Source organism: Lepidochelys olivacea (assembly GCF_965140295.1).
Source record: "Lepidochelys olivacea isolate rLepOli2 genome assembly, chromosome: 2".
In the NCBI taxonomy this organism is placed as follows: Eukaryota; Metazoa; Chordata; order Testudines; family Cheloniidae; genus Lepidochelys; species Lepidochelys olivacea.
Window position 1 is genome coordinate 142,579,609 of NC_140412.1, and position 24,674 is coordinate 142,604,282.

A 24,674-nucleotide genomic window follows, 5' to 3' on the forward strand; every position below is an offset into this window, starting at 1 on the left:
AGCAATTGTCAGAACATAGTGGCTGCACAAGCAGAGTTCTGAGAAATGTCAAGGTGCAGTGCACTAACAGAAGCACCAACAAAGGCTGTTGTGTTTGAATGTCAAACAATGTGGGTGATTAAAAAAATTAAACAGCTTTCACTGAAATTTAATTAAACAATAACAAGAAGTGCATGTTCATATAAGGTTTTGCAAATTCTCTTTAAAGCAAAACATCTTTTAGTCTGAACTACATGATGGTTTTTCTTTTAATTTTTGCCAAAAAGATGTAATGGACTGTATGCACTAGAGCATTGCATACAATCCTTCTTTCCCCTGCTCCCAGCTAGAAACAGCTTGTCTCAAGCTTCTGAGGTTCATAAGAGTTAAATCCAACAGTGGGGCACCAATTTCTAGCAAATCCATGTGCTGTAAACAGGCAGTTACTGTGTAATTACAACCATACCTGGGGAGCTGGAACTTGACCTCTGCTCCAGAAAAGTGGGCCTCTGCCTAATTTTGTAATGTTCTGGCTTTGAGTGCTGGCCCCCTTTAGTGGCTGCAGCCCATTGAGGAAAATGGAATTAAAATTAGTGGCAGCGAAGGACAATTGTTAATCTCAAGAAACTGAGGTCTGGTTTTGGAACTAGTGCCTATCCTATAATCTGGTTTCGCTTTATCTAGTAGTTGAATGCGTCAATCAGCAGGACAAGAATGCTCTGTTTGAATTCTGTGTATGCTCCAAAGCTTGTCCACCCTGGGTCTGTAGCTCACTATCTCTCCACTGCCCATTAATTTCTGATCATCTGATGTTTGCACTTCCCTCGCAAGGTGGGGAGAGAGTGGAAAGCTGGGAGGCAGGCAGCTTTTGGCTCCCTCTCGTGTAAGGTAGTTAACTGGCTGAGTACACAGAGATGTGAGCAGGGTGGGCATTCAGTGTAGGATGTGACTGGTTGGACTGGCACATTACCATCTAGTGGCAGGAATGCAGGAGTTTATTTTAAGTGCTCTCCAACCTCCCGCCAGAGCATCACTGGGATGGAGAGCCCTTGAGCCTGAATTTCAGGGCCCTTGTTAAGGAAAATACCCTGTGTTATCTCAACAGGCTTGCTCCTGTGGAGAGGAATGTGTTCAATATTTGTAGTGCAGTCCTGGGTGATAAATTCATTCTCCAAATAATAGTCTGATTTAAGTGACATTACGTATAGCTCATGTTTAAATCTCACATTAAGCTTAATAATACAGGGCCATTTTGTGTCAGCATTGTTTAAACAGAACTTCCCATTACATTAAATGGGGACTGTCAAGGTTCCTTCCCCACTCTGAACTCTAGGGTACGGATGTGGGGACCTGCATGAAAGACCCCCTAAGCTTATTATTACCAGCTTAGGTTAAAAGCTGCCACCACGAAAGTGTTACACAAAGAACAGGGGAAGTGCCCACTTGGAAATGTCTCCCCCTCCCAAAATATCCCCCCAATCACTACACCCTCTTTCCTGGGGAAGGCTTGATAAAAATCCTCACCAATTTGCATAGGTGAACATTATGGATCTTAACCCTTGGATCTTAAGAACAATGAAAAGCAATCAGGTTCTTAAAAGCAGAATTTTAATTAAAGAAAAAGGAAAAGAATCACCTCTGTAAAATCAGAATGGTAAATACCTTACAGGGTAATCAGATTCAAAACATAGAGAATCCCTCCAGGCAAAACCTTAAGTTACAAAAAGACACAAAAACAGGAATATACATTCCCTCGAGCACAACTTATTGTATCAGCCATTTCAACAAAACAGAATCTAACGCATATCTAACTAGATTGCTTACTAACTCTTTACAGGAGTTCTGACCTGCATTCCTGCTCTGGTCCCGGCAAAAGCATCACACAGACCGAGAGAACCCTTTGCGTCCCGTCCCCGCCCCCCCAGCTTTGAAAGTATCTTGTCTCCTCATTGGTCATTTTGGTCAGGTGCCAGCGAGGTTATCTTAGCTTCTTAATGCTTTACAGGTGAAAGGGTTTTTCGTCTGGCCAGGAGGGATTTAAAGGTGTTTACCCTTCCCTTTATATTTATGACATGCCCCCCAAATCACAAATAGGATGAAACGCTGGCTGTGATTTCTTCCTGGAGCTCTAGGAGAAAACAGAGTTAATAAGACACATGCACCTCTAAATATACTACCAAGTATATAAAGACGAACAATATTTTCCACATCTCAAGGACGATTTGAACCAGTTGATTCTGGGAAACTTTCATGGGAGAGTGCATCAGCCACTTTGTTAGAAGCTCCTGAGATGTGTTGGATGTCGAAATCAAAATCTTGGAGAGCTAAACTCCACTGAAGAAGTTTTTTTGTTATTTCCCGTAGCGGTATGAAGCCACTGTAGCGCAGCATGGTCGGTTTGCAGGTGGAAACGCCATCCCCAAACGTATGGGCTTAGCTTTTCCAGAGCATAGACAATGGCGTAACATTCTTTTTCACGGACTGACCAGTTGCTTTCCCTCTCAGACAGCTTCTTGCTGAGAAACACGACAGGATGGAATTCTTGATCCAGTCCTTCCTGCATTAAAACTGCTCCCATACCACGCTCGGACGCATCTGTGGTTACTGGGAATGATTTGTCAAAGTCTGGGGCCCTTAGCACAGGGTCAGACATGAGTGTCGCTTTAAGCTGGTTAAAGGCCTTCTGACACTCTTTGGTCCAATGAACAGCATTTGGCTGTTTCTTTTTGGTTAGGTCTGTCAGTCGGGCTGTGATTTGGCTGTATTGCGGCCTGTAATATCCAGCCAAGCCTAAGAAGGATTGGACCTGTTTCTTTGACTTTGGGACAGGCCACTTTTGGATAGCATCCACTTTGGCCTGTAGGGGGTTGATAGTTCCTTGACCCACCTGGTGTCTAAGGTAAGTCACTCTGTTTAGGCCTATTTGACACTTCTTAGCCTTAACAGTTAGTCCTACTGGAATGCGTTACCTAGGGAGGTGGTAGAATCTCCTTCCTTAGAGGTTTTTAAGGTCAGGCTTGACAAAGCCCTGGCTGGGATGATTTAACTGGGAATTGGTCCTGCTTCGAGCAGGGGGTTGGACTAGATGACCTTCTGGGGTCCCTTCCAACCCTGATATTCTATGATTCTACCTCCCTTATGTGCTCGTAGACTTTTTGTAGATGTTCCAGGTGTTTTGCCCAGGAATTTGAAAATATGGCCACATTGTCAAGGTAGGCGACTGCATATTCTCCTGATCCCGTCAGGAGACCATCTACAAGTCTTTGGAAGGTGGCGGGTGCATTCCGCAGCCCAAAAGGGAGTACATTAAATTCATACAGCCCAACCTGTGTGGTGAAGGCTGACCTTTCCTTGGTGGATTCATCTAGCTGTACCTGCCAGTACCCCTTGGTTAAGTCCAAGGTAGAGATGAACTGGGCCCGTCCCAGTTTCTCTAATAGTTCATTTGTGCGTGGCATTGGATGGTTGTCTGGGCGAGTTACAGCATTTAGCTTATGGTAGTCCACTCAAAAGCGTATCTCCCCATCTGGTTTGGGAACTAGAACCACTGGAGATACCCATGCACTGCCAGGGGGGCGGATTACCCCCATCTGTAGCATATAGAATGGGAGATCCAGGATAGCAGTTTTAGCTTGAGGAGACACCCGGTAAGGTTGGACTTTAATTGGGTGAGCATTACTTGCCTCAATGGAGTGGTATGCCCGTTCAGTCAGTCCTGGGATGGCTGAGAACGTCGGCTTGTAGCTAGTGCACAGCTCCTGGATCTGCTGTCACTGCATACGCCCAAGGGTCATGGAGAGGTTCACCTCTTCCACACCACCAGCACTTTTCCCTTCATAGTAGACACCTTCAGGCCACTCAGCGTCCTCTCCTCCCTGGGCTGTAAACTGACAAACTTTTAATTCTCTAGAATAAAAGGGCTTTGGAGAATTAATATGGTACACCTTAGGCTTTCGGTTGGAGGTGGGGAATGCTATGAGATAATTAACAGCTCCCAGGCGCTCCTGGACCGTGAATGGCCCTTCTCACGACGCTTCCATTTTATGGGCCTGGAGCGCCTTTAAGACCATGACCTGGTCCCCTACTTTGAAGGAACACTCTCTGGCATGTTTATCATACCAGGCTTTTTGCTCTTTTCGAGCATCCTGTAGATTTTCTTTAGCAAGGGCTAAAGAGGTTCAGAGGGTGTTTTGTAGGTTGGTGACAAAGTCCAGAATGTTAGTTCCTGGAGAAGGTGTAAACCCTTCCCACTGCTGCTTCACCAACTGTAATGGCCCCTTAACCTCACGGCCATATACAAGTTCAAATGGGGAAAACCCTAAACTGGGATGTGGTACAGCTCTGTAGGCAAAGAGCAACTGCTGCAACACTAGGTCCCAATCATTGGAGTGCTCATTTACGAATTTATGTATCATGGCCCCCAAAGTTCCATTAAATTTCTCCACCACGCCATTTGTTTGATGATGGTAAGGGGTGGCAACCAAGTGATTCACTCCATGAGGGGTGAGGGGAGGATAGCTCAGTGGTTTGAGCATTGGCCTGCTAAACCCAGGGTTGTGAGTTCAATCCTTGAGGGGGCCGTTTAGGGATTTGGGGCAAAAATTGGGGATTGGTCCTGCTTTGAGCAGGGGGTTGGACTAGATGACCTCCTGAGGTCCCTTCCAATCCTGAGATTCTATGAGCATCCCAAAGGCTTTCCATAGTTCCTGCCAGGAAATTAGTTCCTGCATCTGTGAGGATGTTGGAGGGCCAACCTACCCGGGCAAAAATGTATGCTAGTGCCTGGCACACACACTTAGCCCTGGTGTTGCTTAGAGCTACTGCTTCCAGCCACTGGGTGGCAAAATCCATGAAAGTCAGTATGTACTGCTTCCCTCTGGGTGTGTTTTTCGGAAAAGGACCCAGAATATCCACAGCTACTCGCTGAAATGGAACCTCAATGATGGGGTGTGGCTGGAGACGGGCTTTGACCTGGTCTTGGGGTTTTCCCACTCTTTGGCGTACCTCACAAGACCGGACATAGGTAGAAACATCCTTGCCCATTCCCTCCGAGTGGAATGATCTCCCCAAACGGTCTTTGGTCCTGTTTACCCCAGCATGGCCACTAGGATGATCATGGGCTAAGCTCAAGAGCTTGACCCTGTACTTAGTTGGAACTACCAACTGTCTGAGGATGCCAGTCTTCCTGGTGTCCACCAGAAAGGGTTTCCTTGTGTAAAAGTCCTCTTTCTACAACAAACCTGGATCGATTAGAGGAGCTGAGAGGCGGTGGGTTGCTCCGTGCCACCATCCAAGCTCTCTGGAGGCTTTCATCTGCTTCCTGTTTGGTCTGGAACTGTTCCCTTGATGCTGGAGACATCAGTTCCTCATTGGATTGTGGACCTATGCTTGGTCCCTCTGGAAGCAATGTAGGGGATGAGCCTGTTTCCGTTGACTGTGAACCACTCTCCAGTGGTGCACTATGTTGGGGTTCAGGCTCCAGCTGAGCCTCTTGTATAGAGTTATCAGCTGCTGCCGGTTCAGGTTCAGTGAGGCCCTCTGGTGTTGGGGTTGCAAGTACTGGATTCAGTGCTGGCAATGGTTCTGCGGCTGGCTCTGTCTGGGTCTCTGGGATTGGATCTACTACTGCTGTTGCAGACTTGGCATGGGGTTCGGTTCTATCACCTCTGACCGGGTCCTGGTAGAAGTTTCTGGAACAGAGCTCGGCGTGACTGCTTGCTAAGCCTGGCTGCAGGTGACCATTCCCACCCTCTTGGCTAGCTTCACATGATTGGCCAAGTCTTCCCCCAACAGTGTGGGGATGGGATAATCATCATAGACTGCAAAAGTCTACGTTCCTGACCAGCCCTTGTACTGGACAGGCAACTTGGCTGTAGGCAAATTGAAAGAGTTGGACTTGAAGGGTTGAATTGTCACTTGGATCTCTGGGTCGATTAAATTGGGGTCCACTAAGGAAGCATGGATAGCCGACACTTGTGCTCCGGTGTCCCTCCACGCGGAGACCATCTTCCCGTCCACATTCACAGTTACCCTCCGCTCTGAGGGAATCTGGGAGGTATCTGGGCCTGAGACCTCTGGTGTGATTCCGGTGCAATGAACTGTAATCTGTTGGGGTTCTTGGGGCAGTTGGCCTTTACATGCCCCGGCTCGTTACATTTAAAACATTGTCCAGCTGATGGGTCACTGGGGCAAGGTGGGTTGCTGGGGAACGGTGTGGCAGGACGATAAGGTGTCTGGAGTATTCCTTTGTGTGTAGTTCGGGCCTTGGGCTGCCCCCGGTAGTAGGGTGTGGTCTGAGGGTGTCCCTTCTGGTATCCGCTCCAACTGCGACCAGGGTTGTTCCTCCCTCCACCTCTTTTGTTCCAGCTTGCCCCGCTTCTCTGGTGGTCTGGGACTGCTTGTATTGATCAGCATAAGAAGCAAGATTTTCTGCTGAGTCCATTTCCTTATCCCATAAACATTGTTTTATTTCCTCCTTGGACATATTCAGGAATTGCTCCTGAGCTATCAAATCACACATTCCATCAAAGCTAGTGACACCCCTTCCTTCAACCCATTTATCTAACAGATCCTTCATCTGGTTTAGATAAGCCACATTACTTAGTCCAGGCCCTCTCTTAAGGGTTCAAAATTTTACTCTGTACTTTTCAGAAGTAATTTGAAATTGCTTTAAAACCAAATTCTTGAACTTATTATAGTCAGAAGCCTCATCAGTAGGCATCTTATTGAATATGTCCAGAGCTCTTCCAGTCAATTTTGCGACCAATGTGGTCATCTTGTGAGCTTCAGGAATTTTATGGAGAGTGCACAGTCTCTCAAAGGTGAGAAAATATTCAGCAATATCACTGGATTCATCATACTGTGAACATAGTCGCTCCCATTTGTGGATTGTTGGGGAAGGATGGTTAGGGTTATCTAGTAGATTCCGCTCCAGCCCTTACCTTCTCCAACTCCAGTGCATGCTTCCTCTCTTTTTCCTTCTCCGCCTCGGCATGCTTCCTCTCTTTTTCCTTCTCCTCCGTTTCTTTTTCCCTTGCCTCCATAGCTCTCCTGTGGGCAGCCTCTTGGTTTTTTTCTGCCTCGTTCGCTGCCTCCAGTTCTCTCCTGTGGGAATCCTCTTTGGCTGTTTCTGCCTTGGGCTCTGTCATGGTTGCCTCTCTGTTTTTAACTAACTTTACACCCGAAAGTTAGAAATAAAACAAACAAACAAAAAACTTGGCTTGTCAAAAAAAAAAAAAAAAAGGTTGTGCTGTGACCGGATACCTGTGTTCTCTGATAGTGATTGTCAGCCTACAGAAAAATCCTTTTAAAAAAAACCCTAACACCTTTGTCTCCAGGCAAATAGGCAGAAAACCCTCTAGTTGCTCTTAGCTAGAAAAAACCCCCACGTCTTCAGGTCTGTGAAGAACTTGTGAATTTCCCTGCAGGAGGTTAACTACCCTGCCTTTAGGTAGAGAGAACTCCAGCTCACAAAAGACAATTCCCTTTTGTCTCTGCTCTGGACCCCAAGCAGAGACAAAAAAACTCTAACTGCTTTCAGCTTAAAACCTGCTTTCAAGCAGCCCAAAGGAAAAAAAAAAGTCCTTTTAAAATCTATGCTTTTGGTTCACAAAAATCTCAAATTGATCTCAGAATGATTTCAAGTTAATCCCACTGCTCTGCCACCATGTCAAGGTTCCTTCCCCACTCTGAACTCTAGGGTACAGATGTGGGGACCTGCACGAAAGACCCCCTAAGCTTATTATTACCAGCTTAGGTTAAAAGCTGCCACCACCAAAGTGTTACACAAACAACAGGGGAAGTGCCCACTTGGAAATGTCTTTCCCCCCACCCCCCCAAAATATCCCCCCAAGCACTACACCCTCTTTCCTGGGGAAGGCTTGATAAAAATCCTCACCAATTTGCATAGGTGAACATTATGGATCTTAACCCTTGGATCTTAAGAACGATGAAAAGCAATCAGGTTCTTAAAACCAGAATTTTAATTGAAGAAAAAGTAAAAGAATCACCTCTGTAAAATCAGGATGGTAAATACCTTACAGGGTAATCGGATTCAAAACACAGAGAATCAAAAGACACAAAAACAGGAATATACATCCCATTCAGCACAACTTATTTTATCAGCCATTTCAACAAAACAGAATCTAACGCATATCTAACTAGATTGCTTACTAACTCTTTACAGGAGTTCTGACCTGCATTCGTGCTCTGGTCCCGGCAAAAGCATCACACGGACCGAGAGAACCCTTTGCGTCCCGTCCCCCCCAGCTTTGAAAGTATCTTGTCTCCTCATTGGTCATTTTGGTCAGGTGCCAGCGAGGTTATCTTAGCTTCTTAATGCTTTACAGGTGAAAGGGTTTTTCCTCTGGCCAGGAGGGATTTAAAGGTGTTTACCCTTCCCTTTATATTTATGACAGGGACTTCTGTGTAGGCACTGATAGCATGATATTGCCCACAAAATCTGAAATGTGGACTATCAGGATATCAGCACTTGAGTTTGGCCATTTATTTCAGCCAGTCATTCCTTAGGAGGTCAGTTAATAACTATTTTATTTTTTGTATTACTGTAGAACCTTCAAACCCCATCTCAGACTGGGTCCCACTATGCTGGCATTGTAAAAAACACAGTAAGAAATGTTATCTTCCCCAAAGAGTTTTCAGTCTAAATACTCAAGACAGACAAAGGATTGGAAAAAGGGAGTATCCCTATACCCATTGTCATGGCAAATGAGCTTATGTGATTTAATCATTAAAGGAATATTGTTAAGCAAATCGTATTTATTTGTATATATATTTAAAATAATGATTTATACTTTTAAAGAATTATTAATAATATTTAACAAAGGACAAAATTGAGGGGAGTGAAATCACTACCATATCACAGATTAATGGAAACATTCCTTGGTTTAAAAGATTACAAAACATCTCAGGATTTGATAAATAAACTTACTTTGATTTTTCATACAGAGCCATCTGCCCCGACTTTTTTGTGGGAAAAGAACCTTGGAATCCTTCTGATGACTGGTCCACGTTTGGTGAATGGCTGAAAACACGAGATGCCAGAAAAATAGACCAGTAAGATGCAAGAGGGATGACATCCCTTGTCATGGATCAACTATTCTTTTCTTTGGTCTGAGATTGGGGTGCACCTAGCCTACCAGCCTGATGGGCTGGTTTAAATGTTCCACCTTTGGCGGTGGCGGGGACCAGGCTGCCTTAAGGGATGAGGTTGCTCTTCCAGTGGAGAACTCTATCATTTGTTGATAGGACTTTATTATAGTCTTTGGATGTTGGTGCAATAGCTGCTAAACATTGTGTCCACCAGCTTCCTCCTCACAGGTCACCAGAACTTATAAATGACCTGTGAGAGAGGAGACAGCCAAAGGCACAAGTCTCTTTCGGAGACTGACCAACTGAAACATATCAATATTTTAAGATTATATGACAGTGGTGGTTAGGGGGCTTCTTCCTTCACCCACTTACTTCCCTGGTCCTTCTCACATGAACAGAGAGCAACAATACCCGAAGTCCAAAGGTGCAAACAATTTGATGTTTATTGGTGTGAACTTCCAGCAAGCATGATTCCAGTTTCCTTCCTTCGTGTCCCCCTTCCCAGCTCTGACACCATAGAGCCTTACCTGTGTCCCTGTTCCCATTCCTGCCCTTAGCTAAACATGATTCCAATTTCCCGACCCCCATTCCCTGTTTCCATTTCCCCCCCACACACACTTCCTGATTGACTGCAGACTACGTAGTAAAACTTGAGTTCTGCTTAGCTATACCTTAACCAATCATTTTACTGAAATTTAACGAACCAATCCTAACATATTGTAACATGATTATGTAACCAATTATATCCGACCACCTTAATTAGTTTACACCCAGCAAAATTAATTATACAGCAGACAGGAACAATCACAGAACCAGATAGAGATTATGCAGACAAACAATAGGGAAATGGGGACTACAGTGATAGAACAATCACAGAAATGAGGATTTAACATCCCAGCTATTGATAAGTGAGTTCTTGCCAGACAGGATGCTATCAAACTAAGTTTCCTTTTACATCTTCTAGGCACTTTCCTTTCTCTGGAGGCGATAGGTGTTATCAGGACAGGATTGTATTCCTAACAGCCCAATAGCACCTTCTTTCAATGTGACTAGGTTGGAATGTGAGGATGTGACCGGTCCCTTCCCAGCTTATGGCTGCCCCAGCTGCTTAGCCAAAGGTCTTAGCCTAAGAACAGGGCCTCAGACTGTCACAGTAAGAGAAGGCTCTTATACTGGCAGACAGTGATTTTGATTGTTTCTTTTATACCTCTATAACTAGCCAAGTGATAAGAATACACCTAAATTCTTAGCGTATAAGCCTTCACAGACAGGCCTGAATATCTATATCCTAACAGTGGTGTGGAAAGGTTTCCTTGGTTCCACCATAGTTTCTGAAAAGTTGTGCACAGCATAACTGTCCCAAGTGGTTGACATCTGGATGAATCTTTACTGCCTAACTAAGAGAGTTAGTATGTATAGTTAGAATACAATCTTTTTTACTGTCAAGAATGTTCATATTACTTTGCAGACTAAATTGCTTGGATTTGGATTCAGTTGTTTATTGCAAGGAAGAAAGAACAATAACTTGAGGGGACAGGCATTGAGTCTTCCCTGGTTGGGTTTCAGCTAGTTTTGCTCACTGAGGTAATGGAGATACTGAGGTGCTTCATGCTAAAACCTATGAGTCGGACCCTTTTCCTCCTTGGCCGAGTAAGGCCAATAAGAAAGTACTGGTGCATTGTCAGTTAAGATTTTCAGGGTGTCCCTGTGGTAGGTGGGGTGAGGGACAGAGCTTCGGTAGCTCTGAAAGATGCTATTGTGAGGCCATTGCTCAAGAAACTATCCTTGATATCAACTTTGCCCAGCTATTGAGCTGTGTCCCTCATCCCACTTTTGTGGAAAGGTAGTTGAGAAGGTTGAGGTGGGGCCGCTGTGGCAGTTTCTTGATTCCTTAGTTGACCTTGACTTCTGTCGATCTGGACCTGGGTAAAGGGTAGAAAGTGCACTGGTTGCATTAGTTGATAAACTCCACCCAGAAATGGACAAAGATAGTGTCTGTGCCAATTTCTGTAACAGTCATTTGATGATGAGATTTTGTTGGCTTGTTTATGGACCCTGGCAGGGTCGATGGAGCTGCTCTTGTATGGCTCTGTGCGTACCTCTGAGAGATCCCAAAGGTAGTTTTGGGGATTTGTTCCTCTGTCCCAAAGGCTCTTTCCTACAGGGTACCACAGGGTTTATATTATTATTTCTCTTGTACAGTGTATACATGAGGCCTGTGGGAGGAGATACGGAGTCTGATTTATTCAGTGTGTTGCTGATACTTAGATCTGCATCTCAATCGTATGGTTGGAGCAATAGAACAAATTACTCTGTGATTAGAAAGGGTTGTGAATGACAGCTAGCTGGCTGCAACTCAATCCAGACAAGATGAGAGAATGTTGGTGGCCAGTGGAAGCAGGCAGAAGAATCGGCAGGAATTGTACCAGTACCTCTCATTGAGAGAGCATGGCCGCTATTTATAAAACTGGTACACGTGGGCATTGTTAGATTCTGAGCTGCTCCTGGGTGCCCAGGTACTGGCAGTAGCCAAGAGCGTTTTATTCCATCTGCACCTGGCAAGACATTTCTCTTTGATGAAGGGACATTGCCACAAATATCCATGTGTTTGTCACCTCAGGATTAGATTGCTTTCATGTGCTCCACTTAGGGCTACACTTTGGGACCTTTTGGAAGCTGAAGCTGGTGCAGAATGGTGCAGTTATTAAGTTGCATGTTGGAAGCACAATTACACCAGTGCACTGCACTAGCTTCTAATAAGCTTCCAAGGGAATTCAAGGTGTTAGTTTCTACATGTCAAGCTTAAAATGGTTTTGGTCTTGGTTGCCTGTGAGATTCTCCCCCCCCCACCTGTGCCATACTGCTACAGCTGTGATCAGCAAAGGTGCTGGAGTTGGTGTCTCCTGAGTATAAATGAGAAGGAACCATTGGCAGGGTGCTTTCCATGAGGGTCCTTGGCCTCAGAATTCACTTCCCCCTTGGTTCCTCAGAGCCCAGATTTGTTACCCTTCCGGGCACACTGCAAAGCACATCTCTTTCTTGGGATTTTGAGCGGGGGTGGGGTGAGGGTTGTCAGGGTTTTGTGAAGCAGTGCAGGGATTATGGAAGACACAACTGATCCACATCCAGCATACTCTTGGCTCATTGCTCTCATTACCCGTTTGTAGGAGAGCATCACACCTCCTCTGCACAAGACAATGGCTCAGGGGAGGAGGTGTTAGGCTCTGCCTGGCATTTCCTCCCTGTACCTTACATGTTCTAAATGTTGGTCCCAATTGGACAGACAAAGTGTCTGGCGTTTCACTGGAGGTTTTAGTGCTGAGGGGCTGGTGGTAGAGTCTTGTGTTGGTCTGATTCATATTTCACATGCCCAGGTGCAGGGGAGTAGGGGATAGTGTCTGAAGTAAAGAGTTGTTTGGGTAGAGTGTAGGCTCAGATGTTACATCTCCCCCCTCCTTCCCAACATCAACTCCCTTTAATACAGTGGTTCTCAAACTTTTGTACTGGTGACCCTTTTCACATAGCAAGCCTCTGAGTGCAACCCCCCCTTATAAATTAAAAACACTTTTAAATATATTTAACACCGTTATAAATGCTGGAGAGGAAGTGGGGTTTGGGGTAAAGGCTGACAGCTTGTGACCCCCCCATGACCCTCTGAGGGGTCCTGACTCCCAGTTTGAGAACCCCTGCTTTAATACCTCTGCAGTGGTCATGTCTCCCTCTGGGCTGGCTGGTGTTTGAGGAGTACCTCATGTTTTGGAAATCCAGCTGTTAGAGCAATATGCAGACCTTTTCCAGATTTGTTACACTTCCCTTCCTGCAGTACACCAGACATTTTGTGTAAGAGCTAAATTACAGTTATCATCAATGTTATAATTGTTTGTTTAATGGCATTCCCTGGAGACTGCTCTACCACTTTTTAAAATACTTATATACAAGATAAGAATTGAGCCATCTTCACAGATCAGTTTTAATTCTTCTGCCTCTGAGGTCTGTAGTGTAATAAATTATTCTGTTTCCACACATTTATATTTCCTTCCAATGTGTGTTATTCATGTCTTCCTCTCATACCTCTCATTTGTCCCTTTCTGGATGAACTAATTATATTAAATACTCATCTCTTTTTGGAAACTGAGTTATGGTTGTCAGCCTGCATTTTAGATTATCAGCCCCTAATCTCGGGCTCGAATATCTCTCTTTAAAAAAAGCATATATAAATTAAAAACAAACAGAGAGAAGTTGTGGGGGGGACAATTTTATGTACTTTTGTATTTTCTTTTCTGATTTTCAGGGAGTGCTTCTACTATGGATTCCTTAGTTCACTTTTGTTTATATGTTGTAGGGAAGCTGATGTTGTCTTGAGGTATCTAAAGCAGCAATGCAGTGCAAAGAAGATTGGTGTTGTTGGATTTTGCTGGGGTGGCATTGTCGTACATCACCTGATGATGAAATACCCTGAGTTAAAGGCAGGTGTGTCTGTCTATGGTAAGTGGAGAATGCATGGGAATGCAATCAGGCTCACTTACATATGTGTAATAGTTCCAACTGAGGTGGCCAAGAGTGCTTTCTTTCATCCTGAGTTGGCAAAGAAGTTGTGACATTTCCTTTCAGGTATGGACTTCTCCTTATGCTCTATCCCAAAAGATGAGGTCAGCTGAGTTAGCCTTGCTAACAGTCCTGGATTATAATTCTTTGGCTGTTTACAATAGAATTTGCTTCCCCCATTGGTCCAAAGGAGGCCACAGGATAACTTGCAAATCTTATTAATTCAGATATTCAGTCTTTTGCTTGAGGGGTTAGTTCGAAGGGGATTTAGTCTCTTGAGTGTCTCAAAGGGGTTTTTAGCTGTGTTCTAAATTGTGTGATTTTAAAGGTGATGTACACCTAGTATTTGGTGCAGAAACATTTGAATAATGAAACAGAAATGAATATTGCTGAAGCAAAGAGAAACTTTGAACTCTGAAAATACAGTTCACCTTGGAAGCTGTATCACTACATTTTAAACACTTTTTTGAATTTTTTCCTAGGAATAATCAGGGACTCTGATGACAGATACAATTTACTGAAGCCCACATTTTTCATTTTTGGTGAAAAAGATGATGTCATTCCTCTTGATCAAGTAAGTTGCTTTTTTAAATGAAACCTCTGTTGATCAGTATTATTTTCTTTTTTGGACTTGAACCTGTCCCATCAGTCTTGGAAGCTGAAACACAGAACAGCCTGGTGGTAGTGCATGAGAACCAGAGAGTGAGAGAAGAAAATGGAAATTTACTACCTTTGTTTTCATTGTCTAAGCTGAGTGAAGGACCAAGGAACCAAAGCCAAAACAAAACCAGAAAATGGCATTGAAAAAGTTTTGCCTTTTCTGCCTCAGAATTGGTATTAGTAACACTTTTTTCCAAAAATCTCACCCCTCCCTTGAGATGTCAAAGCAATTTTGATCCTTTGGAGTTGCTAAGGCTGTCACCCTGCTGTAATCGGGAATGGGGCATTCTCTGAGCAGACTAGCTGGCTATGGAACTCACATCCCACCTTGGTTCACAAAAGCATGGATTTAGGTAACCCTCATGACACTGAAAGTCTCAGCTGTTTTTCCAGGCTTCCCCAGTGATGGAGGTATTGAATAGGGACTGAGATGGGGACAGCTGGATAAAGGATGTTTGGTGACAATGACTGGAGGCCTGGTTTTTGTAGATGCATTTCACATTTGTGTTCTGTGGACCCCTGCCTCATTTACTACACATAGCTTCGGTAGTGACTGATGCAGTACTCTTCCCGAGCCTCACTCACCATCAGAGCCATGTGCTGAAAGAGACTGGGGCCTGGACTCATAGACTTTAAGGTCAGAATGGACCATTGTGATCGTCTAGTCTGACCTCCTGCACATTGCAGGCTACAGTACCTTACCCACCCGCTCCTGGAATAGACCCCTAACCTCTGTCTGAGTCACTGAAGTCCTCAAATTATGGTTTAAAGACTTCAAGTTACAGAGAATTCTCCATTTACACGAGTTTAAACCTGAAAGTGATCTGTGGCTCTTGTTGCAGAGGAAGGTGAACCCCTGCCCCCCTCCCCCGGGTCTCTGTCAGTCTGACCCAGGAAAAAATTCTTTCCCGACCCCAAATATGTGTGGTCAGTTAGACCCTGGACATGTGGACAAGACCCACCAGGTAGATACCTCGGAAAGAATTCTCTGTGATATATGTGCATCATTCAAGCAGTATTCAATACGCAGTATTCAAGCAGTGGAAAACAGGTAAAGTCCTTGTCTCCACATTTGGAATTCCAGAATTCAGTTTTCTTGATAAAAGCATTCACTTTGTCATAGAGATTCAGAATGTTAGTGTCACGGTCTTGCATGGACAAATTTAGATCATTCAGCTTGCTAAATATATCTGCAATGTAGGCAAGTTGAGCTAACTACACAGTGTTGACAAACAGAGGTAAGAGGGGATGAAAGATCAGAAAGAAATGCTGGCTGTATTTTAAAGAATCCTTATTGAGGTTACAGGGACAAACCATCCCGATGTGTAGAAAGAATAGTAAATATGGCAGGCGACCAGCTTGGCTTAACAGTGAAATCCTTGCTGATCTTAAATACAAAAAAGAAGCTTACAAGAAGTGGAAGATAGGACAAATGACCAGGGATGAGTATAAAAATATTGCTCAGGCATGCAGGAGTGAAATCAGGAAGGCCAAATCACACCTGGAGTTGCAGCTAGCAAGAGATGTTAAGAGTAACAAGAAGGGTTTCTTCAGGTATGTTAGCAACAAGAAGAAAGTCAAGGAAAGTGTGGGCCCCTTACTGAATGAGGGAGGCAACCTAGTGACAGAGGATGTGGAAAAAACTAATGTACTCAATGCTTTTTTTGCCTCTGTCTTCACGAACAAGGTCAGCTCCCAGACTACTGCACTGGGCAACACAGCATGGGGAGGAGGTGACCAGCCCTCTGTGGAGAAAGAAGTGGTTCGGGACTATTTAGAAAAGCTGGACGTGCACAAGTCCATGGGGCTGGATGCGTTGCATCCGAGGGTGCTAAAGGAGCTGGCGGATGTGATTGCAGAGCCATTGGCCATTATCTTTGAAAACTCATGGCGATTGGGGGAAGTCCCAGACGACTGGAAAAAGGCTAATGTAGTGCCCATCTTTAAAAAAGGGAAGAAGGAGGATCCTGGGAACTACAGGCCAGTCAGCCTCATCTAATTGCCTTCTATGATGAGAGAACTGGTTCTGTGGATGAAGGGAAAGCAGTGGACGTGTTGTTCCTTGACTTTAGCAAAGCTTTTGACACTGTCTCCCAAAGTATTCTTGCCAGCAAGTTAAAGAAGTATGGGCTGGATGAATAGACTATAAGGTGGATAGAAAGCTGGCTAGATTGTCGGGCTCAATGGATAGTGATCGATGGCTCCATGTCTAGTTGGCAGCCGGTATCAAGTGGAGTGCCCCAAGGGTCGGTCCTGGGGCTGGTTTTGTTCAATATCTTCATAAATGATCTGGAGGATGGTGTGCATTGCACCCTCAGCAAGTTTGCAGTTGACACTAAACTAGGAGGAGAGGTAGATACGCTGGAAGGTAGGGATAGGATACAGAGGGCCCTAGACAAATTGGAGGATTGGGCCAAAAGAAATCTGATGAGGTTCAACAAGGACAAGGGCAGAGTCCTGCACTTAGGACGGAAGAATCCAATGCACCGCTACAGACTAGGGACCGAATGGCTCGGCAGCAGTCTGCTGAAAAGGACCTAGGAGTGACAGTGGACGAGAAGCTGGATACGAGTCAACAGTGTGCCCTTGTTGTCAAGAAGGCCAATGGCATTTTGGGATGTATAAGTAGGGGCATTGACAGCAGATTGAGGGACGTGATCGTTCCCCTCTATTCGACACTGGTGAGGCCTCATCTGGAGTACTATGTCCAGTTTTGGGCCCCACACTACAAGAAGGATGTGGAAAAATTGGAAAGAGTCCAGCGGAGGGCAACAAAAATGATTAGGGAACGGAACACATGACTTATGAGGAGAGGCTGAGGGAACTGGGGATGTTTAGTCTGCGGAAGAGAAGAATGAGGGGGGATTTGATAGCTGCTTTCAGCTACCTGAAAGGGGGTTCCAAAGAGGATGGATCTAGACTGTTCTCAGTGGCAGCTGGTGACAGAACAAGGAGTAATGGTCTCAAGTTGCAGTGGGGGAGATTTAGGTTGGATATTAGGAAAAACTTTTTCACTAGGAGGGTGGTGAAACACTGGAATGCGTTACCTAGGGAGGTGGTGGAATCTCCCTTCTTAGAAGTTTTTAAGATCAGGCTTGACAGAGTCCTGGCTGGGATGATATAATTGGGGATCGGTCCTGCTTTGAGCAGGGGGTTGGACTAGATGACCTCCTGAGGTCCCTTCCAACCCTGATCTTCTATGATTCTTCTATGATTCTAACTTCTGTGCGTAATTCAAACGGTCTGTCAAGTACTCTCCCTCTTGAAAGCCAGCAAACCTCTGTGTGAAGCAACAGTTGCTGATGTTCTGACCCCATCTCTTCGCAAAGAATGTGAAACAGGCAAGCATTGAGTGGCCTGGACTTGATAAAGTTGACAATTTTGACAGACTCGTTTAAAACTTCCTGCAGCGAAGAAATCATCTTTTTTGAAGCAAGTGTCTCTCTGTGTATGATATAGTGCATCCATTGCAAGGAAGGATTTTCTTTCCTGATTCTAGCTACATGTCCATTCACTCTCCCAGTCATTTCAGGGGTCCCATCAGTGCAGATGAATTTGCATAAATTCCAACTCAAATCATGTTCCGAAAAAAAAGTCAGTTAGTTTAAAAATGTCCTCTCTGGTTGAAAAACAACAAGGAGTCCGGTGGCATCTTAAAGACTAACAGATTTATTTGGGCATAAGCTTTCGTGGGTAAAAAACCACTTCTTCAGGTTTTTCCCCATGAAATCTTAAGCCCAAATAAATCTGTTAGTCTTTAAGGTGCCACTGGACTCTTCGTTGTTTTTGTGGATACAGACTAACACGGCTACCCCCTGATACTCTCCGGTTGAGTTTGCCTTTATACTTTTGCAACACGGTATGTGCTTGTTGATATCAGTGGTTTCAGGGTATCAAACATAAGAAATCAACTGAGCTTCTCCACTGATATCCGTGGACTGATCAAGCTGAAGGGCAAATGCTTTTGCCATTTTAAGTTTCTCTACAAGTTGAGAGACAGTATCCTCAGCCATGTCTTCAATTCTACGACACACAATGTCATTTGATAAGGATACTTTTTTGAGAGTATTGGCTGCTTTTTTATCAAGCATGTTTTCTACAGGCTCCACAGTGGCAGGCAGAATCAGATCGTGTGCAGTTGTCTACAGCGTCTTTGGTTTTGCTATAAGAAGGGAGACGGCATATGAAGCTTTGAGTGCTTTTGTAGAAATAGTTGAAGTTTTTTTAATTATAAGCTGGCCAGTCTGGAACTCAGAAAGCTTTCTTTGAAAATATTCTACTGGTTTACTGATATGCACAGAGTGTTTTGTCTTCAAATGTCATTGCAAATGCGCTGGCTTCATACTGTTATTAGATACCGTTTTAGTTTATCCTATAATACAAACCAGTGTGCATGCACAAAGTACATTTTCTAAAAGCCTTCACTCAGCAAAATTAAAACTGATTTTCATAGAACTACTGACATTCGCATCAGTGACATAGGGATTGAGTCACTGCCAAATTTCCCACTTCTACCACCTTCTGCTGAGCTCCTCAAAAAGAGTCTCAAATGTTTCTCCCCTATCTCAGCTGCACTTGCTTTATACTAAAAATTGGCTGCAATGTTTTTGCCTGAAGTTTTCAGTATCATTCACTCACAGGTTGTCAGATGTGCCAAACTGCAGCCCAACATTGTAAACTTCTATAGAGAACCCTTTAGAATAAGGATCTAACAATGGCCATACTTGGTCAGATCAATAGTCGATCTAGCTCAGTATCCTGTCTTCCAATAGGGGCCAATGCCAGATGCTTCAGAGAGAATGAATAGAATGGACAATCATCCAGTGATCCGTCTCCTATCGTCCACTCTGAGCTTCTGGAAGTCAGAGGCTAGAGACACCCAGAACATGGGGCTGCATCCCTGACCATCATGGTTAATAGCCATTGATGGATCTTCCATGAACTTATCTAATTCTTATTTTGAATCCTGTTATAATTTTGGCCTTCACAACATCCCCTAGCAATGAGTTCCATACGTTGACTGTGCATTGTGTGAAGAAGTACTTCCTTTTGTTGTATTAAACCTGCTGCCTGTTCATTTAATTGGGTGACCCCTGATTCTCGTGTTATGTGACGGAGTAAATACAATGTCCTTATTCACTTTTTCCACACCATTCATGATTTTATAGACCTCTATAGTATCCTCCCTAAGTCCTCTCTTTTCCAAGCTGAAAAGTCCCAGTCTTTTTAATCTCTTCTCGTACAGAAGCTATTCCATACCCTTAATAATTTTTGTTGCCCTTCTCTGTACCTTTTCCAGTTCTAATATATCTTTTTTGAGATGGGATGACCAGAACGGCACACAGTATTCAAGGTGTGGGTGTGATGTTGATTTATATAGTGGCATTATGATATTATATATCCCTTTCCTTATGGTTCCTAACATCCAAAATGTTCAGGGGAACTATCCAAAATGACTCCAATATCTCTTTCTTGAGTAGTAACAGCTAATTTAGAGCCCATCATTTTGTATGTATAGTTGGGATTATGTTTTCCAATGTGCATTACTTTGGATTTATCAACATTGAATTTCATCTGCCATTTTGAGGCCCAGTCACCCAATTTTGTGAGCTCCCTTTGTAACTCTTAGTTAAGTCCAAAGCTGACTGCTATCTTGAGTAATTTTGTATCATCTGCAGATTTTGCCACCTCACTGTTTACCCCTTTTTCCAGATCATTTATGAACATGTTGAACACCATGTTGAACAATAAGATCCCTGGGGAAAGAGTATTTATCTCTTTCCATTCTGAAAACTGACCATTTATTCCTAATCTTTGTTTCCTCTCTCTTAACCAGTTACTGATCCATGAAAGGACCTTCCCTCTTATCACATGACCGCTTACTTGGCTTAAGAGCTAGGTGAAGGACTTTGTCAAAGGCTTTCTGAAAGTCCAAGAACCCTGTATCCACTGGATCCCTCTTGTCCACATGTTTGTTGACCTTGTCAAAGAATTCTGATCGCTTGGTGAGGCATGATATCCCTTTACAAAAGCCATGCTGACTTTTCCTCAGCAAATCGTGTTCATCTATGTGTCTGATAATTCTGTTCTTTACTCGAGTTTCAACCACTTTGCTTGGTACTGAAGTTAGGCTTACCAGCCTGTAATTGCCAAAATCGACTATGAGCCTTTTTAAAAAATTGGAGTCACATTAGTTCTCTTCCAGTCATCTAGTACAGGAGCTGATTTAAGTGATAGGTTACTGTAAGGTTTCTGAGGTCTTCTCTGGGGCACCCCATTCGGTGGCAGCAGGAACTTGGTGCTCATGCCAAGTGGAGAGGTTAGTCATCCTGCTTTGTGGCCGAGCCACTGGGCATGTGCTAGCTCTGGCCTCCTGGATGGGTGCTGGACTAGTAAGAAGTCTGTGGCTCTGGTCTCCTGGCTGAGAGCTAAGGCAATAAATAGCCAAGGGCTCAGGCCGTCTGGGCATGGGCTGAGTAAACAGTCAATAGTTCAGGCCCCTTGAGTGTGGGCTAAGCAGTAAACAGCCAATGGCTCAGGCCCCTTGGCCTAGGGGTTAGGGGCTGGATGAGTGCAGAGTGTGGGGCAGGGTAGGGGGACCCGGGCCCATCCTGCTCCGTTGGGTCCAAGCCCAGGGTACTTGAAGTGATGGGTGATCCTGTTGCTGGATTGGTGGGGAAATGCGAGGTCACTGCTTCACCTCCCGGCAACACAACAGGTCCAGTGTCCCCTTTCCCTGGCCTGCTTCCTACTGGTGTTTGCTTGAGTTGCTCCATGGCCTCTGGGGGCCTGGTTCCTTGTCTGTGAACTGGATGTCTGTCTCTGCGTGTCTGCTCTGGATTCCTTGCCTTTCCCTCAAGCTGGCTTAGAAGCGTCCGCACCCTGTTGTGAGCTCTGTGGGTGTTTCAGCTTCCTGGAAAGGACATCTGGTTCCTTCCCTCATCTGACCCCCACTGAACTGCGAGACCCTGCCCTTATACTTCCTGTCCTGCCCTGCACTTCCTGCAAGGGGGAAGGAGCAGGGCTAGCTGTGTCCAAAAGGGTGAATTAACCCCCTCAGTGCAGGAATAAGGGCACTCCACCTCATTACAGTTACATACCACACTTAGTAGTTCTTCAGTTTTCATGAATGAAAATGCTTCTGCAGCTTTAACTTTAAACATTACTACATATTCCACCTGTAACAAATAACAATGTGTGATCTTTGCATTAACTCCTGAGAGGCTATTGGACTTGTCAGTATGTTTTGTATATATGAGTGCGTGCCTGCATGGGCCACACTGAGAACGCCACACTCAGGGCAGAGTGCAAAAAATAGGGCAGACAATCCCCCCCAAATGGTGGTTTATTCTATATTTAGATTCACCAAGCCAGTAACAAAAGAGCTTCTGTAGCACCACACTGGTTAACAAGAAACCAAAGATGCCTTTAAGCATTCCACCCTTTGCCTCCTATCTAGGCAAACAGGTCTAATATAGTGAGAGGTTACTGAAAACCTGATTCACTATATGTGAGGTTCACCAGTCCCAAAGGACCAGACACTTATCCCTAGGTCAGTATGAGTCTCAGATCTTACTCAATAATCATGCTGATGCCGATTCTTTAGTAACTGAAAAACTAAAGGTTTAATAATATAAAAAGAAAGAAAAGAAGAAAGTTATTGAATGGTTAAAGGATCGTATACATACAAGTGATTTTCAGTATTCATAGTTCAGGATCATAACAATGTTGGAATAAACTGCTAGATTGTAAAAGTCTCTCTGGAATCAATTCAAAGGGTTATAGTCCAATAGGCAGTTCAGATGTAGAGTCTGTTAGAGTTTTTCCATGAGAATTCCAGGATAATCCAGGTAATTACCTGGAGATCTTGGTCCTGTGGTTTAGACCTTCCCTGCTTAATGTTTAAGCAGACCTGAGATGACAGGATCAGGCCCAAGGCTTCTCTTTCATAGCTCACTAGCAGGCTGACAAGTCTCCTCACAGAAATTGTCACAGCAGGGCCTTCCCCAGAGGAAGAATAGGCAGTGCAGATAGTTTGTTGACATTTGCTTTTAAATTAATTTTCTAGTTCCTATGTATACACAGGTGATTTAGTTACACTATAAGACACCAGCTGGTCATTCATTATAACACAGATAATTAAGCTGAAGACAATATAGATAATATTATTAGTTTCCTACGGTATCTTGCATCTTTGACCTTAAGGTTAACTGAACCATTTGCATACATAATGTCAGGCAATTAAGACATGAAAGGAAATTAGCATTAACAAGCTAATTTAGTTACCTTGTTAAACTTCTAAAAGGATATTCGTAAACACAGACAAATACACTTAACACCTCCCCTTGATTTCTGTTACTACAAATGAATGCTGGTCTAGTACATCTCTTTGAAGTTCACATACAAGTAAATTGTTTTGATTACAGTTGTAATGCCGCCTGTTAAGTTGTTATTGGACATACACAGATTGGCTGGTCTGTCAGTGTCACAGTATCATTTTATAGAGTCCTATTTCAAAGATAGTTTCTCCTGTAGTTAAAAGAACCTGTATAAAGAGGTTGGCCTGAGTGTGAGATTAGTAGAGAAAGTACCAGGGTGAGGATACAGCATGGATTTCAAGGAGTCAAATAGTAGGCAAGATGAGAACTGGCAAGATGCACTAGGTTAACTTGGATTTTAACTTGAAGAGTGGTCAGTTTGGATGAGCTATTACCAGCAGGAGAGTGAGTTTGTGTGTGTATGGGGGTGGGGGGGGATGTGAGAACCTGGATTTATGCAGGAAATAGCCCAGCTTGATTGTCATGCACATTGTGTAAAGAGTTGTCACTTTGGATGGGCTATCACCAGCAGGAGAGTGAATTTGTGTGGGGGGGTGGAGGGTGAGAAAACCTGGATTTGTGCTGGAAATCACTTTAGATAAGCTATTACCAGCAGGACAGTGGGGTGGGAATAGGTATTGTTTCATATTCTCTGTGTATATATAAAGCCTGCTGCAGTTTCCACGATATGCATCTGAGGAAGTGAGCTGTAGCTCACGAAAGCTTATGCTCTAATAAATTGGTTAGTCTCTAAGGTGCCACAAGTCCTCCTTTTCTTTTTGCGAATACAGACTAACACGGCTGCTACTCTGAAACCTAGGTTAAATCAGTATCCCTTATGGAAGAATGTTCTGTGTTACAGGTCACCTTACTGGAGCAGAAGCTGAAACAACACTGTAAAGTTGATTACAGAGTTAAAACTTACCCTGGGCAAACTCATGGTTTTGTACATCGGAGGAGAGAAGATATTAATCCTCAAGATAAACCTTACATTGAGGAAGCAAGAAAGGACATGATCAGCTGGCTAAATAAATATATTTAACAGAAGCATATAGCCAGACCTGCAAAACAAAATCACTTAGTATACTGTGATAATCATCTAATTAAATTATATTTTTATGGGGAAAACATTTTCTATAATTATTTTAGGGATAAATATTTGATAAATTATATTTTAGGGAAAACACACAGGCCATATTAATAGAAGTTTGACAAAGAACGTTGGAGAGACTTTTTGACACTAATGAATTGTACTTTTATTTTGTAGTTATTCACACATGATTTCAAGTTGAATTCTATTAAATGATTCTCAGATTCAACTTAACTTAATATTGTTCTAATGTGCTGGGAAAAGTTCTCCAAGTTCCTTGAGGTTTATCCTCCTCACATTTTTGGTGAGTTACAATTAACTGTGCATTGTGGCCCCAGTTCAGCAAAGTATTTATTGAAGCATGTGCTTAAATCATCAATACTTAATTTAAGCACATGCTTAGATTCTTTGCTGAATCCAAACCTGAGAGATTAGACTTGTAAGACCTGTACTCTCATGGCCACTTTGGATTTCTTAGATGTCATCAGTGGAGTAACTTTCCCCCAAAATTTGGGGGGTGGACAGGGCAACAACAAGGAACTGCTTTCTCAGATGACCCTGGGTCTTTCCTTTCCCTATGAGGATCCTGGCTGCCACTTGGCCTACGTTTACCTCAGGTTGGGAATTTACAATGATAATGTAGTGCAAGTATGGGGACTTCTTACTGTGAAATTGCATACTGTGGTTGCTATTAAACAAGAAACTTTTACTTTATCATCTTATCTACCTTATTGTAATTTGATGCACTGTTTTACATTTCTGGCATGTGATAATCGTGGTGAAAAAAAAAACTTGGTAAAATTAAAGGATTTCTTCGTCATGGCAGCCTCTGAGTATAAACATACAGCATCAAATAATTCTATGTTAATATGTTTATATTTCAAAATAATAAAGAAAATAGAAAATAAGAAAATTAACTAACTGTATTTTTGTTTGTTCTAGTTTATCGTTCCTTTTTCCCCTTCCTGCTT

The 24,674-nt window shown here is 43.6% G+C and overlaps 1 protein-coding gene across 3 annotated transcripts in view; it reads left to right on the forward strand.

The window, feature by feature from the left end:
• Positions 1 to 24,548, forward strand: part of LOC311515301 (carboxymethylenebutenolidase homolog) — a 31,793-nt gene extending 7,245 nt beyond the window's left edge. For all 3 annotated transcript variants that reach the window (XM_084618284.1, XM_084618283.1, XM_084618282.1), the window contains 4 exons: positions 8,947 to 9,054; positions 13,433 to 13,575; positions 14,118 to 14,209; positions 23,476 to 24,548. In XM_084618284.1, the coding sequence (XP_084474410.1) occupies positions 8,947 to 9,054; positions 13,433 to 13,575; positions 14,118 to 14,209; positions 23,476 to 23,655 (523 nt within the window). In that variant the 3' untranslated portion in view covers positions 23,656 to 24,548. The remainder of the gene's footprint in view (positions 1 to 8,946; positions 9,055 to 13,432; positions 13,576 to 14,117; positions 14,210 to 23,475) is intronic.
• The last annotated feature ends 126 nt before the right edge of the window (positions 24,549 to 24,674 follow it).